The sequence below is a fragment of the Accipiter gentilis genome, chromosome 26, assembly GCF_929443795.1.
Source record: "Accipiter gentilis chromosome 26, bAccGen1.1, whole genome shotgun sequence".
Classification (NCBI taxonomy): Eukaryota; Metazoa; Chordata; class Aves; order Accipitriformes; family Accipitridae; genus Astur; species Astur gentilis.
In genome coordinates, this window is record NC_064905.1 from 1,636,039 (window position 1) to 1,653,726 (window position 17,688).

General features: G+C 58.0%; 1 protein-coding gene across 22 annotated transcripts in view; it reads left to right on the top strand.

Moving 5' to 3' along the window:
- LOC126051050 (protocadherin gamma-C5-like) overlaps positions 1-17,688 on the top strand; it is a 147,764-nt gene that overhangs the window by 102,253 nt on the left and 27,823 nt on the right. For 2 of the 22 annotated variants that reach the window (XM_049829726.1, XM_049829734.1), the window contains exon 2: positions 4,099-5,532. The exons of 14 other annotated variants lie outside the window; for them this stretch is intronic. In XM_049829726.1, the coding sequence (XP_049685683.1) occupies positions 4,099-5,532 (1,434 nt within the window). Of the gene's footprint in view, positions 1-2,757; positions 5,533-8,677; positions 8,869-11,278; positions 17,582-17,688 lie in introns of those variants that run through there. 6 more of the 22 variants (XM_049829725.1, XM_049829733.1, XM_049829730.1 and 3 more) reach the window with 6 other exon arrangements.

Here is a 17,688-nt window from a genome sequence, read left to right on the forward strand (position 1 = left end):
TTTCATTTAACAGTCATTATTTAGGACCAATGTAAACCATTGTTGGAAATAAACGTAGAGCCACCTGTGCCTGTTTTGGGGCAGGACTTGTATTTCTCTCGTGTGATGGTTCCTCACACAGCGTGTTCCTCAGCCAGTAGTGACAGCAGTGCCATCTTTGTGTACCAGAATGCAGTATGTGTTTTCTGTGCTGGAGGTACTTTTTCCTCAACCGGGAGACCATTCCTATGCATTCCTGCACCTTCCTTGTTACTTGTGGGAATTTCCTTGGTTGGGTCAAAAGTGAGCTCCATGCTCCAGATTGAGGAATAAGGTGGAAGCGGAGCGAAATTACTTGTGGGTAAGTGTTAAAATCTAAAATACATGTGCATACATGAGCACTGGTTGGTCATTTTGGTGCTGAGCCGCCGCTGTGCTCTTCCAAAAATGGAGTGGAGTTGAAGAACTGGATGTTCCAAGACTGAATGTTGTGCTTTATAGATTCTATAAGCCTCTTCCTAGGCCTTCAAATAACAGGTGAAATGCTAGAGAGTATTGTGACGGTTTCTGCTGGTGTGTGTTACAGATGGCATGGCACTTTAAGAAATGTCAACATACTCTTGCTGTAAAGGGTTATTCATTTGTGCTTTTTATGTCGCCTTTCAGCTTGGTTTGTATCGTTATCCCTCACATAGCAGTGCTTGATCTTTCAATGCTATGCGTTTACAATTGATGCAAATGGTTTGTGAGGAACAGAGTAGTAGGCATTCTAAATAGTGTTACTGGTTAGAAAGGTTGTGTGCTCCTTACCAGCCGGTGAGTACATCCAGTCTTACTGCACCTGGAAGGATTTTGTGAGAATGACCTTCTTGTCCATTAGGAGTCTATTCACACAGCAACCTTGTGGCCTCTTCTGCCAAAAGAGGGTTAATCTCTGAGGCATAGGTACTGTCCTATGGTCACTTTTCATCTGCTTTACTGTTAATCATCGTGTCTTTTACAGAGAGGTGTAGTTAGAGGTAGCAGTGTAGCTGAGGGTGTAATGACAGTATGTCCTAATGTGCCTAATACCACTATAATGTTCATTTCTTGCTCGGCAACGTTACTCAGAGGATTGGACTATCAGACATAGACAGGTAAATTCATCATGAATGGCTTATTACTTGAAGGTTTTTCTAAAACTCTATCGTTCGTTGCTTTATTTATCACTATTGTCTTGCAACACAGAGTTTTCATTTACTGTTCATTATTTAAAATGCATGTAAGCAGTACCTTAGTAATGCAATGCAACAAACTTTGAGAAAGGGCAAGATTCTGCATAAATACCTGCTCAGTATGGGTAGGTGACCCTCTGGTATCTGTCTTTCCATGTGAAGTATAGTGTGGCTACTTTGTGAGAATGGTCTTGTTGGTAAGGAAGAGCCTGTTCTCAGTGACATTGTAGCCAAGTGATCATGTGCTAGTAACTGCTACGTGGAAGAAGCTTGTGAAGGAGAAACTGAGTCCTGTAGTCTGTGTCCTTGTATCTTTTAAGGGAGTAGCAAGAGTGGAACTGAGTTATCACCAGCACCCTGTGAACGGGCACAGCAGTCATCCATGGAGTCATCTCTTGTTTGGAGCAATAGGAGTTTTAGGAAAGTCTGCTGTATCTGTAGTTTCCAAATTCGTGGGTTGTGTAGCACTTGAAATGATTCAGCTGGTCATAATGTGCCCTGCCCTCTCCAAGGTCATGAACTAAGATTTGTTGTTTTGCAGAGTCTTGCATTCTGTGATTTTCTTTGAGTGCTGCTGAGAGGTGGTGTTATCGTACAAACAGGCACTGAGGAGGATCAAATACTTTTTTAATAGGCGTTGCACTCAAGAGGGTTTTATCCTTCCCACTTTCAGACCAGCCCACGCCTGGAGTGTTCTGTGTGTTGTGGGTGCAAAATACACGTTGCTGTGTTTGTGTCATAGGTAACCTGCCTTTGCTAGTGTTGCCCTTCTGACTTTTCTTCTTGTGACTTTTTTCTCCATCTTTTTTTCCTACAAGTTTCTGACTGTCCTGGGAAAGGTAGCTGACATGTCGCATACACGTCAGGCATCACCATGGAGGAGTATACCACTCCATCTTACAATTCTCGGAATAGCACACTGGTAATTGAAGTATCCTGGGCTCATGGGTACCTTTTTGCTGCCTGTCCATGTTCTTAGATCTACTTACTTACCCCATTCACTGAATGAAGCAATTTTGAAGAAATGCTTTAACAGGTCTGTCTTCACGGTTCTAGAGCAAGAAGTTGTGCTGATCTCCATGATTTGTAAAACTGGGAGCATGTACTGATAGTGCTGCTGTAGAGAATAAGGCTTGCCATTTTCCCCCAGTCTCAGTCACTCTGAGAGGTATATAAAATAAAAAGGATATAAACAAGAATCTCCTCAAAGAAAATGGTGGGTCTGGTGCTTCCTTTCCACAACAGCTTCTTCACTGAAGTATTTTGTAGCTGTTGCTTCTCAGAGCTGGTAGAAATTAAATAAAAAAGCTAGGGAAAGAGAACCCACAGCAATAGTAGAAGCTGTTGGAATATGTCAGATATTTGCTGTACAGTGTACCTGCTTCTACTTACCTGCACTCACCTGGCTCTGCTGTACGAAATCTGCACGAACGTCAACACGTTCTCCAGCCGGACCCTTCACTTCCACTATTAAACAGAGCTGCTCAGATCGTCTTTCCGCGAGTATGAGAACACTCGCCAAACTGAAAGCTGAATCGCGCCTTTCGGTAGCCGATGGTGCCGACTGCCGGCAGCTGTTGACAGTGCGGCTCGGAGCGCAGAGGCGAAAGCGCCGCGCGGCCATCAGCCGGCTGCGGTGGCGTCGCGGCGCCTCCGGGTGCCGCTGTTGGCCGAGGCGGAGCGGCGCTGGAGCCGCAGCCGGAGCAGCAGCCGCCGCAGCGTCCTGCCCCCGCAGGCTGCCCGCTCGCACGGCGCTGGCCGGAGCAGCGGCGTCCGAGCCGGCGCCGAGATCGCTGGCCTCCGGCGGGCCCTGCGCTCGCTGCGGAGCGTGGCTGCAAGGGACGCAGGGCAGCGGCAGGAGGGAGGAGCGCGGCGAGCGCTGCCCAGAATGGCGGGCAGGCAGAGGCAGAGGCAGAGCGGCCGGCGAGCAGGCGGGCGAGTGCTGCTGCCCGCTTTGCTGCTGGGCTTGTGCTGCCGGGCGGCGCCGGAGCGGGTCCGCTACGCCATCCCCGAGGAGCTGGGCAGAGGCTCGCTGGTGGGGCCGCTGGCGCGGGACCTGGGGCTGAGCCCGGCCGACCTGCCGGCACGCCAGCTGCGGGTGGCGTCCGCCGCTAAAAGGCAGCTGAAATACTTTACCGTGAGCGGGGAGAGCGGGAACCTCTACGTGAGCGAGAGGCTGGACCGGGAGGAGATGTGCGGCGAGGCGGCGTCCTGCTCCGTCAGCTTCGAGGCGCTGGTGCAGAACCCGCTCAACGTTTTCCACGTCGAGGTGGCCATCCAGGACATCAACGACAACGCCCCGCGCTTCCTGCAAGATAGTTTCCAGCTGGAGATCAACGAGCTCACTTCTCCCGGCACCCGGTTTTACTTGGGCACGGCCGAGGACGCAGACGTGGGCAGCAACTCGCTGCAGGGCTACGAGCTGGAGGCCAACGGGTACTTCGCGGTGGAGGTGAAGGAGAGCCAGGACGGCAGCAAGTTCGCGGAGCTGGTGCTGCGGCGCGCGCTGGACCGGGAGAGCCAGCAGAGCCTGCGTCTGGTGCTGACGGCGCTGGACGGCGGCGAGCCGCCCCGCAGCGGCACCGCCCAGCTCTGCATCAACGTCACCGACGCCAACGACAACCCACCCGTGTTCGCGCAGGACCGCTACCGCGCCAGCCTGCGGGAGGACGCGCCGCCGGGCTCGATGGTACTGAACGTCTCTGCCTCCGACGCCGACGCCGGCACCAACGCCCGCATCACCTACAGCTTCGGGAAAATGCCGGCCAAGGTGCTTCAGAAGTTCGTGGTGGACGCTGAGAGCGGGACGATCACGCTGCAAGAGGCGCTGGACTTCGAGGACACGCGCGCGTTCAGCCTGGCCGTCGAAGCGAGGGACGGGGGCAGTCTGGTGGCACACTGCAAGGTGGAGGTGGAGGTGCTGGACGTGAACGACAACGCGCCCGAAATCATGATGTTGTCGGTGTCGAGCCCGGTGCCCGAGGACGCGCCGGCCGGCACGGTGGTGGCTCTCCTGAACGTGAACGACCCGGACTCCGGGGAGAACGGTCAGGTGTCGTGCGAGCTGTCGGGCGAGGCGCCGCTGTCGATCGTGGCGTCGTCGGGCGGCTCGTACAAGGTGGTGACGGCGAGCGCGCTGGACCGCGAGCAGGCGGCCGAGCACCGGGTGGCGGTGGTGGCCAGGGACCGGGGCAGCCCGGCGCTCTCGAGCCGCGCGGCGCTGGTGCTGGAGGTGTCGGACGTGAACGACAACGCGCCGGTGTTCGAGGAGGCCGCCTACAGCGCCTACGTGGCGGAGAACAACGCGGCGGGCGCGCCGGTGCTGCGCGTGCGCGCGCGGGACGCGGACGCGGGCGCCAACGGGCGCGTCAGCTACTGGCTGGCGGGCGGCAGCGCGGGCGCGGCGCCGTACGTGTCGGTGGAGGCGCGGAGCGGCGCGGTGTACGCGCAGCGCTCCTTCGACTACGAGCAGTGCCGCGAGTTCGCGGTGGCGGTGCGGGCGCAGGACGGCGGGGCGCCGGCGCGGAGCTCGACGGCGACGGTGCGCGTCTTCGTGCTGGACCGCAACGACAACGCGCCGCGGGTGCTGTGGCCGGCGGCGGGCGCGGGGGCGGGCGCGGGGGCGGGCGCGGCCCCGGCCCCGGCCCCGTTCGAGGTGGTGCCGCGGTCGGCCGAGGCCGGGTACCTGGTGGCCAAGGTGGTGGCGGTGGACGCGGACGCGGGGCGCAACGCGTGGCTGTCGTACGAGCTGGTGCAGGCGCCGGAGCCGGCGCTGTTCCGCGTGGGGCTGCACAGCGGCGAGGTGCGGACGGCGCGGGCCGTGTCGGAGAGGGACGCGGCGAAGCAGCGGCTGGTGGCCGTGGTGAAGGACCACGGGCAGCCGGCGCTGTCGGCCACGGCCACGCTGCACGTGGTGCTGGCCGAGAGCTTGCAGGAGGCGCTGCCGGAGCTGAGCGATAGAGACGCTGTGTCCGAGCTGACGTCTGATCTAAACCTCATTCTTGTAGTGGCGCTTGCTGTCGTGTCCTTGTTATTCGTTTTGACAGTAATTTTGATACTGTTCTTTAAATGCCGACGGTCGAGCACTCCTCCCATTTTTATAACTGCTGATAAGGAACTGTATTCCAGCCTGGGCTCAAAACCACCGTACAACTATTGCAGCAGCACGCTGCCCTTGCCCTATTCCTACGAGGTGTGTTTAGCTTCCGAGTCGGGCCAGAAGGACTTCACATTTCTGAGACCAGGGACGGCAGCGTTGTCTGACCGTCTCGTGACCAGGGAACCCGGCTCAGACACTCACTCCGGGAAGGATCCTCCTAGCCCCCGGAGCTTAGCAGAGGTGAGCTTCTGTCCCGGGGTCCCTCTCTGCGTGTTTTTATGAATCTTCTTCTTCCCCTGTTCTGCCGTAGGGGATCGGTGGGCTACGGGCACAGCTCAACGACACTTCCCGGCAAACTGCTCAATAGCTCGGAGGCGTGGGTGAGTGTGAGTGTGCGCGTGATGTTGACTCTTTTGACCTGCCCAGTGTCACCCACGAATTGTCATTTGTGCCCCGAGGAGCGACGGTATGTTTGTACTGGTGTCTGTCTGTCCTACTTCGAGTTTCATCGAGCCGGGGTGATGGGGGCAGAGCGGGGGCAAAAGTGTCGTGGGGTCCTAAGCTGAGACAACCCTTTCGTCTTGGTCTAGTGAGTGCTTCATTTATTGTCTGCCAGATTTGAGTGCTTGCTTTCCTGTGATAACGATGTGTGAGCTATCCCGGCCTCTTCACTCAGTGAGGGCAGCAACTCCGTAGTTCTCTGTTTTCCCTTCCAGCTCCGTTCTTCTCATACTCTGAAGCCCTCAAAAGGAAAACGTTGTGTACACCCGTGTCTTAATATTTATCTTCCATCTGGGGAGCTGGGGCTGTAGCTCCAAGCCCGGAGCCGAGCAGAAAATGCTTTGGGTCCACTGCTGCCACCGGATTCTCTGGAGCCCCAGTGCAGCCGGGAATAATGCCAGAGTAGCTCTGGCTGGGATTTGGCTTGAATCCATCCCCGAAGGAATTCTTGGTGCAGGGGAAAGGCACCTGTCCCCTTAGCTGTCACACGTTTCCACTCTTCTCCCTCCAAATGGTGCTTTCAGGAGCTCCGACCCGTTGCTTTCAATATTCGGGCTTCCCATCAAAGTAAGGGAGACGTAATGTGTCCAGATCAGTCGAAATACGGGAGATGGAAATGTTCAGTCTTCCATACGGTTCCTGAGATCTCTTTGCTGTACTCAGCTCTCCGCTGCTTGGCAGTCTTACTGCTGCTGGGATTAATAGGTCATGTGTGCACTCATGTGAAAAGAAACTCCTTAAGAATTGCGGTACGCACGTTAAAGAAATTCCTCAGTAAGCAGAGTTTAGGAAAGGCACGAAATGGGCAGTGGTTGGAAAAAAGATTCAGGGCTTATTTCAGAGAAAATAAGTGGCTGAAGACTATTTCAAGATTTGTCTTGAAGAGAGCTGTGGATTTTCTTCTTTTTAGATTATATGTAAGAAAGAAAGGTAATTGGGATTTGGTTGCACAAGGGCCTATGAGATAAGAAGACTGCTCTCAGCGCTGTAAGCCTGCATACACAGTGTGTTACGGAAGTGCTTCAAAACTCATAGCGGCATAACGGATACTTACATGCACGATGCAGCTGTGGTGGGTAAAGCATATCGGTCTCCTTCTCAGTATTTAAATTGCTCCAGAATTAAATTCTATTAAAATCCAACGTTAGACGACTAACCTTGGATTTTATCGGTGTGAAGCCTATGCTTTTATCACATTCTGTGGACTGGTGATAACGATATGTAGCGCTGATAAGGTTTATCTTTCGGCAACGATCATTCGCAAAAATACTGCGTCTCTGGGTGGATCCCCCGTGCTCACAGCAGTTAACAGGACTGTGCGGTGTGAGAACATGTAGCCAGAGTCGAGGTCCCTGTCGCTCGGGGGGGGCGTCGTGTCTCCCACATTGGTGCGGCTGATTTGCAGCCCTTCCACAACGCGCTCAGCCACGATAAGCAGCGGGATAACAGATAACCAGCCGCAACGTTTCCGAGCCATTTCTGAAGGGCGTAGAGAGCCTTGTCGTTTCTCTTGATAAGGGAATGAACGCGTGGGCGCTGATTTCCAGTCCAGTTTCTTTCCCAGACATCGCCATCCCTTCCTTATCAGTCTCGGCTGTGGGAAGACACCTGGACTCTGTGTTTCTCGGCCACAGCTGGGTTTTGATAGGGCTTCTGGCTCTGCCTTATCAAGCTCCCTTGGCTCCTTCCCATTGCACCGTGACAGCTGGGCAGTTGCGCGGGTGACGGACAACGAAAGCCGAAATTGCCATAGTTTTATCCACATGGGCGCTCGAAATGTCGGCAAACCGACGTATCGGGAGTTGTTGTTGACAGAAATAACCCCAAAAGGCAGGCAGGCAGGCAGCCCGGGAATTGGCTATTTCTCTCCGAGGTGCTGCCGGTGCCGTGGTCTATGCGGTGCAGCGACCCGCCGGGCTGTTGCTGCACGGGAACGGGAATCGGCCCCGTCCCCGGTGAACCAGCACGTCGTAGACCGTGATTCCTCTGCGTCTGGCTGGTGGAAACAGATACCAAGGAGCAAGGAGGGAGGTGGCGAGAGCAGGAGGGCGTATTAAACCCAGCTTTCTACGATTTGTCGGGGAAGATGCCTGCTGGGACAGTGGTGGCGGTGGGGAGCAGGAGGGGTGATGCTCCTGGGAACGCTGTGGCAGGAGCTGCCCCGCGGGGTGACTGTGTGCTGCAGCTGGAGGAGCTGCTCGTAACTCGGCAGCACGAAATCTGCGTCGTTTTGCCGGCGACACTGCTTTGGTGGCACACAGAGGCGCGGCGTCGCGACGCCGTGGAATGTCAGGAAGGGGCTGACCAAGCACTCGGGTGGGAGGACCGGCATCCCGAAGGTCCCGAGGGACACTCCGAGCTGGCGCGTCGTGCCGGCGCCCTGCGTGCCCCGGCCGACACTCCCCACCCCTCCTCCTGCCCGCTCCACCTCCCCTTCTTGCTCCCGCTGCCTCGTTCCAACGAGGTTTTCCCGGGGGTACACCACTCCCCCCAGCCCCCGTTTCCATATTCCCCCTTTTGGCGTCATCCTCTCCGCCAATTCTTAGACCTTCCTGCCCGCACACGCAGTCCCCGTCCCCGATCTACGCTGTCTCTGCCAGCGCTCTCTCAGCCCGGCTGTCCTTATGAGCTGGGTTTCTCCCTTCAGGGTCAACCAGCCCGAGCCCCGCTGCCTTCGGGCAGGAGCCGCCGCGCTCCCTCCCGGCGGTGGTCGGCGGGCGGCTGCCCCGCGGCGGGGCTCGGGCAGCCCTGCGCTCCGTGCAGTTATTGGCCGGGACTCTGTGTGCCGCTGTCGGCCAATGATGGAGCGGGGGGGAATCTGGCGGCCCGGCCCCGCTCGGAGCCGGGATGAGGCGCAGACGGTCTCAGAGAGAGCCTGGGAGTGAGTCACCGCGGAGCCCGCAAAGCAATGCCCTTCTCCCGGCCGGACGCCGCTTCCCGGGGCGCGCTGGGCAGCGGCATGACGGGGCGAGCTGAGGATTTCTAGCCGGGGCGGGGGGGGCGAAGCGGAGAGCGCGGCCGTCCTGTGCGATGAACGGCGTTGCTGTAAGGAGCCGCGGGGTGACGACGGGGCAGGTACTGAGCCTCTTGGTTTTGTTCGGCGTTTCCGACTGGGTTTCCGCCGCCATTCGCTATGCGATTCCCGAGGAGGCGCGGAGAGGCTCCGCGGTTGGGAACGTGGTAGCCGACCTGGCGCTGGACCTCGGGCGGCTGCCGGAGCGCCGGCTGCGGGTTGTGTCCGGCGGAAACAAGAAGTACTTTGGGGTGGATCTGACGAGCGGCGCGCTGCTGGTGAGCGAACGGATAGACCGGGAGGAGCTCTGCGGCGCGCTCTCTCCCTGCTCTCTCAGCTTTGAGATCGTGGTGGAAAACCCGCTGGAGCTGTACAGCGGCGCCGTGGAGATCCAGGACATCAATGACAACGACCCGGTTTTTCCCAGCAGCCAGGCGAGGCTGGAAATCAGCGAGTCGGTGGCGGCCGGAGCGCGCTTCCCGCTAGAGAGCGCGCAAGACCCCGATGTGGGGATTAACTCTTTGCAGACCTACCAGCTCAGCGCCAACCCGCACTTTGCGCTCGACGTGAAGACGAGGGTGGATGGCAGCAAGTACGCGGAGCTGGTGCTGGAGAAGGAGCTGGACAGGGAGGAGCAACGGGAGCTGCATTTGGTCTTGACTGCACTGGATGGAGGCAGCCCACCACGGTCGGCCCACGTGCAGATCCTCATTGATGTTGTCGACGCCAATGATAACGCCCCGGTCTTCAACCAGTCCACGTACAAGGCAAGTGTGAGGGAGAACACACCCAGCGGTACCCTGGTCGCCAGGATCAGTGCATACGATCTGGATGATGGGCCCAATGGAGACATTGTCTATTCCTTCAGCAGCCACACACCTGCCAAGGTACGAGAACTCTTCACTCTGGACTCTGCCATGGGGGAATTGAGGGTCAAGGGACAGCTGGACTATGAGGAAACGAAGCTGTACGAGATTTACTTACAGGCTAAAGACAAGGGTGCCGCTCCTGGTGTGGCTCATTGCAAAGTGCTGGTGGAAGTCGTAGATGTGAACGACAATGCTCCAGAGGTGACAGTGACTTCTGTGTACAGCCCTGTGCCTGAAGATGCAGCCCCAGGGACGGTTGTAGCTCTGCTGAGTGTAACAGACTTGGACTCCCTTGACAACGGTCTGGTAAACTGCTTCATTTCCCCTGGGATCCCGTTCATGCTCAGCTCCTCCCTCAAAAATTACTACACATTGAAAACAAAAGCAGCTCTGGATCGGGAAAAGGCATTGGAGTATAACATCACTATCACAGCCAGGGACTCAGGCTCACCACCCTTGTCTGTGGTAAAACAGATCCTGGTGCAGGTGTCAGATGTCAATGACAATGCGCCCAAGTCTTCCCAGGACTCCTATGATGTGTATGTGCTGGAGAACAATATGCCTGGCATCCCCATCCTTAATGTGAGTGCCACAGACCCGGACCTTGGGCGCAATGCCCATCTCTCCTATACCCTCTTGCAGAGTGACCCCACTGTAGGCCACCTCTTCTCCATCGACAGGGAGAATGGTACCCTCTACCTGCTCACCTCCCTGGACCACGAGGACCAGGTGGAGTTCAGCATGATGGTGCAGGTCCAGGATGGCGGCTTGCCGCCTCTGGCCACTAATGTCTCAGTCAGTGTGTTTGTCACTGACCTCAATGACAATGCCCCAACCGTGTTGTACCCTCACCCCAACACCACTGCCACCTATACCGATGTGGTGGCACCAGGCACTCCTGCTGGGCACATGGTCACCAAGGTGGTGGCGGTGGATGCGGATGCAGGGTACAATGCCTGGATCTCCTATACCCTGTTGCAGGCCACTGACCCCAGCCTCTTCTCAGTTGGGTTGCACAGTGGAGAGATCTTCACAGCCCGCCAGCTCCAGGAGGATGATGCTCCCCAGCACATACTAGTCATCCTGCTGAAAGACCATGGGGAGCCTGTGCTGTCAGCCAGTGCCACTGTCTCCATCTCTGTGGCCGAGATGGTCAAGGAGGTGCTCACTGACCTCACTGATGTGGCACCCACCAACGATCCCAGGAGGCATGTGACTTTCTATCTCATCCTGGCTGTGATTTTGGTGTCAGCAGCCTTCTTCATCACCATGTTGTCAGTGGGCATCTTCAAGTGCTACAAGTGGAGGCAGTCAAAGGAGCTGTTCAACAGCTCCAGGAGCACCCTGTACAGGACACCAGGGCCTTTCCACCACATTGATGCTGTGCGGGGTGGCTTCACGCCACCCAACTTCTACCACCAAGTCTATCTCACCACAGACTCTCGCCAGAGTGATCTCCTGTGTAAAAAGCCCTTCACTTCCAGCCCCCTGGGGAGCCGCCAGAGCACCATGAGGAATGGTGAGCCAGGGCTGTACCATCAGATCGTGGGCACTGCCAGCCGGCTCCCCACGCCTGCTGAGGTAATGTAGCTCCTTCCTTAGCATGTCCTGGTGCCAGGCAGAGACATGGTTCATTTGTGCCATACATATATGGTAGCAGATTGGGGTTGGGGGGAATATCCAGTCGCGCCATGCCTCTAAAGAGTCGTTAGCTATAGCTGAACAGGTCTTCTCTGGAGTCAAATGAGACATCCTGAATGTCGACATTTGCACCATAGTGAGCAGGATCAAGTGAGTCAGCTTGCTCAGGTTAACAAACATATGTCTTTCCGATGCGGTTTTGGGTATGCCTTGTGTGAGTAACTCGTAGAGGCTGAGGTCAGCTTGCAGCCACTTGCAAATCCTTGGCAGAAAGTTTGCTGCTAATGGTATTTCCTTCCCTTTGCAAAATGACAGCCGAGGGGAGCACTGGCGGGGTCAGGAGGGGAACATAGCCTCTCTGTGTCATGCCCTGGTGTGGGCTGGGGACGTGGTGGTGCAAATGGGGCTGGGAGCCACCAGCTGCCAGTGGTGGATCGGGGCGTCGCTTCCCACGGTGTAGTATGCAAAGCTGAAGGACAGTGCTGGTTCCTCCATTTGACAGACCATGGCCACAGAGCAGTCCCTTCCGTCCGTGTCTCACTTCATGTTTGATTCCTGATGGTTCCGGCTTTGTTTCCGTGGAAGTTTTGTGATGATGTTAACTTCAGGGTGGGGCGGGTGGGATTGCAGACTACCCCAGTCTCTTGCAGGGCTCCACTCAGCTGGACTGTGGCTCTGAGCAGGATAGTGAGTCTTCCACCCAGCTGTTGTTTTAAAAACCCTATTACAAGCCCTGCATGATTTGTGATATGCTATCTCTGGGTGATGTCTAATGTCCTGACTGAACAAACTGCAGCCAGAAAGGCGTTTGCGCATGGCAGGCAGCTTCTGTGCTTCTCCCCCGGTGGGAATTGTGCAGCTTAATTTGAGAGCTTTCAATTACAAGAACGCTTCGATCCTCAGAGGTGAGGCCAGGTAGTGGATCCAGCAGAAGGGGGTAGGGGATCTGATGGGTTGCCAAGATGGTCGGTGCCGGTAACGTGTCCTTTCCTGGGAGGCTGTGAGTAGGAGAGACCAGTTCCTTGGAGCAGAAGGAAGTGAGGTGCAGTGGAAGCTGTGCATGGGTGTGGGGCTGTGTGTGCCGCCTGCTCACTGTAGCCGAATCACAGACGGAGGCAGAAACATCTCAGAATTATTTTATGCCTTTTTTTTTTTTTTTTTTCTTTTTTCCCGCTTGTGTCACTGCTCAGACTCAGCACTTCTGATTTGTGGCAGGTGGGACCAGCTGCAGCAGCTGCAGGAGCAAGTGTTCCTCTGCATTGTGCAGAGTGTGCTACAGCTGGGGACAAGGATGTCCCCTGCACCAAAGGGTCATAGCAAGATGCCTCTGGGGGTGGGGGCAGTAAATGATTTGAGAGTGGGGATGGAAGGAGGTGATAATGGGCAGGCAGTAAGCCTGAGCACTAGCCATGGCTCCCCCTTACTCCCCAGTACTACACTGGCAGTGAGAAACCAGCTGGGCTGGCACTGGGCCCTGGATTTTCAGTCTCTGTAGTGACAGAAGATCCGGCCCAATGCCACAGACCGTGTCAAGCCTGCAAAGGCTTTACACCTCTTTGCTCTGCAGGGTAACAGCCAGACCCCAAAATTGATGCAGTGGGGATGGTGCTGACCCCACCTGTGGCAGGTAGCGTGTCCTGCCATGAGGGATTTTACCCTGCAGGATCTCTAGTGATCCCTCAGCTCCCCAGGTCATCTAGGTCAGAGCCTTTCCACAGGGTGAGCTCTGGCCCTCTGGAATGGGGACATCTCCTTCTCCATCCTAGACACCCCATACGCTTCCTGCCTTGCCACCATCCCCATCCCAGGCTGTGGCAGACCCAAGCAACAGCAGGACCCCCGTGTGAAGCCTGTCCCTTGCTTCAGCCCCTTGGTGAATAAGCCACCTCGGGAAACTGGGCAGATTCTCCCAGACCATGTGGGCTTCACAGGGGGCTTCTGCTGAGGCACCGCAGCAGCACAATACCCATTTCCAGGGGCATAGCATCCTGTGTTGGGGCAATGTCTGTCACCCAGCTGTACTGTCCAGGGCCCTGCCTGGGATGGGGACAGGGCACATCCCAGAGTCAAGGTTACTGCGACAGCTTCCTGCTGGTAGCACCGTGGGAAGCCCTCGGGGAATGAGTACGTCCAAAGAGGTATTGGTCTCTGGAAACTGGGGAATCCACCTGTCCAGCGTTTCTCTGCGTTAGCCCTTTAAGAATGCCTTTTCACCTCTCCCGGAGCAGGCAGTAGGTGGGACCCGGGCGGTGTTCTGCACCAATCGCGAAGTTCCTTGCTCCGTCTCTCCCTGACTGGCAGCAGGGTGGTCCCGTCCCGTGGCTCTTGGAACGGGCAGGGAGGGGCTGCAGAGGGGAGGGAGACCCCTCGACGGCAGCACCTCCACTGTCTCTGTCCTCGCCCAGAAGGATGGTGTCCCTGTCACCGTCGTCCGTGCCGGGCAGGGTGCCCCCCAGCCTCTCTTGCTTGTTCCCCCAGGTCCCCTTGTGCCCAGGTGGTGGAGACAGGCAGGGTCCCAGGCAGGAGCTGGCTCCCCTGCCTGCCACACCACTATGGAACCCAGCCCCCCAGGGTCTGCATGCACCCAAGGGAGGTCAGGGTGGCCTTAAGTGCACTGAAGACAGGATTCCACGGCATGCCTGCACAAGGCTTCTGCAGGGATGTGAATTGAGCTAACACTCTGCACCTTGCCACTATCCTCTGGGACAGGGAGAGGGGGAAACTACTGCTCTGCTCCCCCCGGGGAGGCCGAGACCCTGCTTTTGCCCTCTGGGAGATTGCTTAGCTGCAAAGCTGCGTCTGCAGGAGAATTTCAGTATGTGTGTCTGCCAGGTGGGAGGCTCGGGCCTTCTTCCCAGTCTGACATCCTGACCTGAGGTTGCAATCTGGTGGTGGTCTAGTGGGCTTGCTGGCTGGCTCTGTGCATTTGCAGTGAGTCAGGTGCTGTGAAGGTTGACCCCTTCCTTTTTGCAGGGTGAGGAAGGGGCATCCAGCCAGGTGTGTGTGGGGAACAATTGTGTTCCAGCTTTGAATGGCGCACACATTTCTGCCTTCCCACCTTCTGCCTCCAACACCAACGTGGGTCTGGCAGGGATGGGCATCCCTGTCTCAGTGCAAGCTCTCCTGGCTGACGGTAGTACTGGTGGCAGTGATGCCTCACTTAGAGAGGCAATCCTGGGGTCCGGGCAGCAGCCAAAGCATTAGCTGGGGAGGAGAAAAGGGGTGGGAGAAGAGCCCCTGGCACCTCAGGGCTCTAACAAGCACCTTTTCATCAGGCATGAAAAGTCCTTTGGCCCAAGCTCATGACAGCTGCCCTTTGTCTGTGGGCACGATGTGAAGCCACCATTGTGGAAGGGGGAGCGCACAGGGAGGGCTTGTACCTAGCTTCCAGGCTGCCAGGACGTGCAGTTTCCCTGTGAACGGGAAACGAGCTGTCGGAGCAAGTGACTCAGGCTGGCAGAGGGGAGGCCGGGGGTGGCAGCCCCGCTGATGCCGGCTCGGGCCCCCGCTTCCTGCACCTCCGGGGAGCCACCGCTGGCCGAGAGGGAACGGAGCTCCTGGCCAATTGGGTGCTGATCTGAAGCCGGGGGGGAGGGGGGGGAATCTACTTCTCCCCCCCCTCTTCCACCTCCGCGCTGGGGCTGTGATTCAGTTCCCCTCCCCCAGCCCACCCCCTCTGCTCAGAGGCTGACAGTCGGAGCCGCAGCCTGCTGGAGCCCCGGAGCTGTTTTCCAAGCCGTGGAAGAGAGACCCAGCGATTTTTTCACAGCTCCTCAGCGCCTGCTGCGTCCCGGGCCGGACGCGCACAGACATGGAGAGCGTCAGCCTCCAGCGACCCGCCTGGAAATGGCAAGTACTGAGTTTGTTTTTGCTCTGCGGCTGGGGCTGGGTCTCCGGGCAGATCCGCTACTCGGTGGTTGAGGAGTCAGAGGTGGGAACTGTGGTGGGGAACGTGGCCCGGGACCTTGGCTTGAAGGTGGAGGAGCTGCCAGGTCGCAGGCTGCGCCTGGGTTCAGAGGAGAGCCTGCGCCACTTTGCCATGCGCCTGGACGACGGCGCGCTAGTGGTGAGCCAGCAGCTGGACCGGGAGCGTCTGTGCGGAGCGGCTGCCAGCTGTGTGCTGTCGGTGCAGGTGGTGACAGAGAACCCCCTGCAGCTCTTCCGCTTGGAAGTGGAGATCCTGGACGTGAATGACAACTCCCCGAGCTTCCCCACCTCTCGCCGCACCCTGCGTGTCGCCGAGTCTGCCACAGTGGCTGCACGCTTCCCCCTGGAGAGCGCACAGGACCCCGATGTGGGCACCAATGCTGTGGGCTCCTACCGGCTGAGCCCCAACTCCCACTTCTCCCTGGACGTCAAGCAGCAGCAGGATGGCAAACTCTTCCCGGAACTGGTGCTGGAGCGTGCCCTGGACCGGGAAGAGCAGCCGGAACTGCAGCTGGTGCTGACGGCTGTGGATGGGGGAAGCCCAGCCCGCTCAGGCACGGTGCAGATAACAGTGCTGGTCCAGGACGTCAATGACAATGCGCCCACCTTTGACCGCACTACGTACAAGGTGCAAGTCCCGGAAAACATGCCCGTGGGAGCCCTGCTCCTCCAGCTCAATGCATCTGACCCTGATGAGGGCCCCAATGGGGAGACGCAGTACTCCTTTGGGGTTCACACCTCTGACTTGGTCCGGAGGCTCTTTGCCCTGGATCCCCGCAGTGGTGAGGTCCGGGTGAGTGGGGCCCTGGACTTTGAGGAATCACCTTTCTATGAGATTTATGTGCGAGCCCATGATGGAGGGATCCCGGAGATGGAGGGCCACTGTGTACTGCAGGTGGAAGTGGAGGATGTCAATGACAACCCCCCAGAGGTGTTGCTCACCTCCCTGCTGAACCCAGTGCCCGAAGACACCCCACCGGAGACCGTCATGGGGCTCTTCAACATACGGGACCGAGACTCGGGGGCCAATGGGGATGTGAGCTTGGAGATCTCCCCTGATGTGCCTTTTGCCATCAGGTCCCTTCAGAACCACTTCTCCCTGGTCACCCGGGAGAGCCTGGACCGAGAGTCCACCTCCCAGTATGTAGTGGAGCTGATTGCCCGGGATGGTGGGTCTCCTGCTCTCACCACGACCCTCATGCTGCTCCTCAACATATCTGACGTGAATGACAATCCCCCGCACTTCTTGCAGCCCTCCTATGATGCCTTCCTCCCAGAGAACAACCCACCTGGCTCCCTGCTGTGCACTGTCTCTGCCTCGGACCCCGACGATGGGGATAATTCCCGGCTTGTTTACTCCATTGAGAGTGGCCAAGTGCAGGGTGCCCCCACCTCTTCCTTTGTCCACATCAACCCTGACAATGGCAACCTCTATGCTCAGCGCACCTTTGACTTTGAGCAGCTGCAGGTTCTGCCGGTCTCTGTGGCCGTGCGGGACTCGGGGTCCCCCCCGCTCCACGCCAATGTTACTGTCTACATCTTTGTGCTGGACCAGAATGACCACCCCCCCACCATCCTGCACCCTGCCAGTGACAGTGATGTCCCGGCACCCCAGAGGGTCCCACTGTCTGCCCCACCGGGCTACCTGGTCACCAAGGTGACAGCAGTGGATGCAGATGCTGGGCACAATGCTTGGCTTTCATACCGACTGCTGCCGCAGTCCACCGACCCCTCCTTGTTCCAAGTGTCGCTGTACAGCGGGGAGGTGCGGACGGCGCGTGCCCTTCAGGACACTGATGCAGCAGTGCAGCAGCTCATTGTCCAGGTGATGGACAACGGCGACCCACCGCTCTCCACCACTGTCACCATCACCGTGGCCCTGGAGGAGGTGTCCCTGGAGGACAGCTACAAGCCTCGGGATTTCCTGGCTGGTCCCAAGGAGAAGCAGGACCTGACCCTCTACCTGATCATCGCGCTGGCAGCCGTTAGCACTGTGGCGCTCGCCACCGTCACCCTCCTGGCTGCCCGGTGCCTCCGGCGCAGAGGCCGTGCCGCCGCCTCGCCCTGCTGCTGCTGCTGGCTCAGCGAGTCGCCCTCCCGGGACTTCTTCAAGCACTCCAGCCCCAAGCTCCAGCTCAGCTCCGACGGCACCCTTAAGTACATGGAGGTCACCCTGCGACCCACCGACTCCCAGTCCCAGTGCTACGGCACCTGCTTCTCCCCCGGCTCCGACCGGAGCGACTTCACCTTCCTGCGGCCTTGCCCGCCCCCCGCGACCCTACCGAGGGAAACCGGGGCTTTCCTCTCCGCCACCGGTACGCTGCGGGACCCCGGCCAGGTGAGAGCCTAGGGGCAGGGGAAGGCGGTGCCGGCGCAGGGCTCGCCGGGCGGCCGGACCGCGCCTCCCCCCCCCCCCGCGGCCGCCCTGGCTCCCCGGCCCCGGCG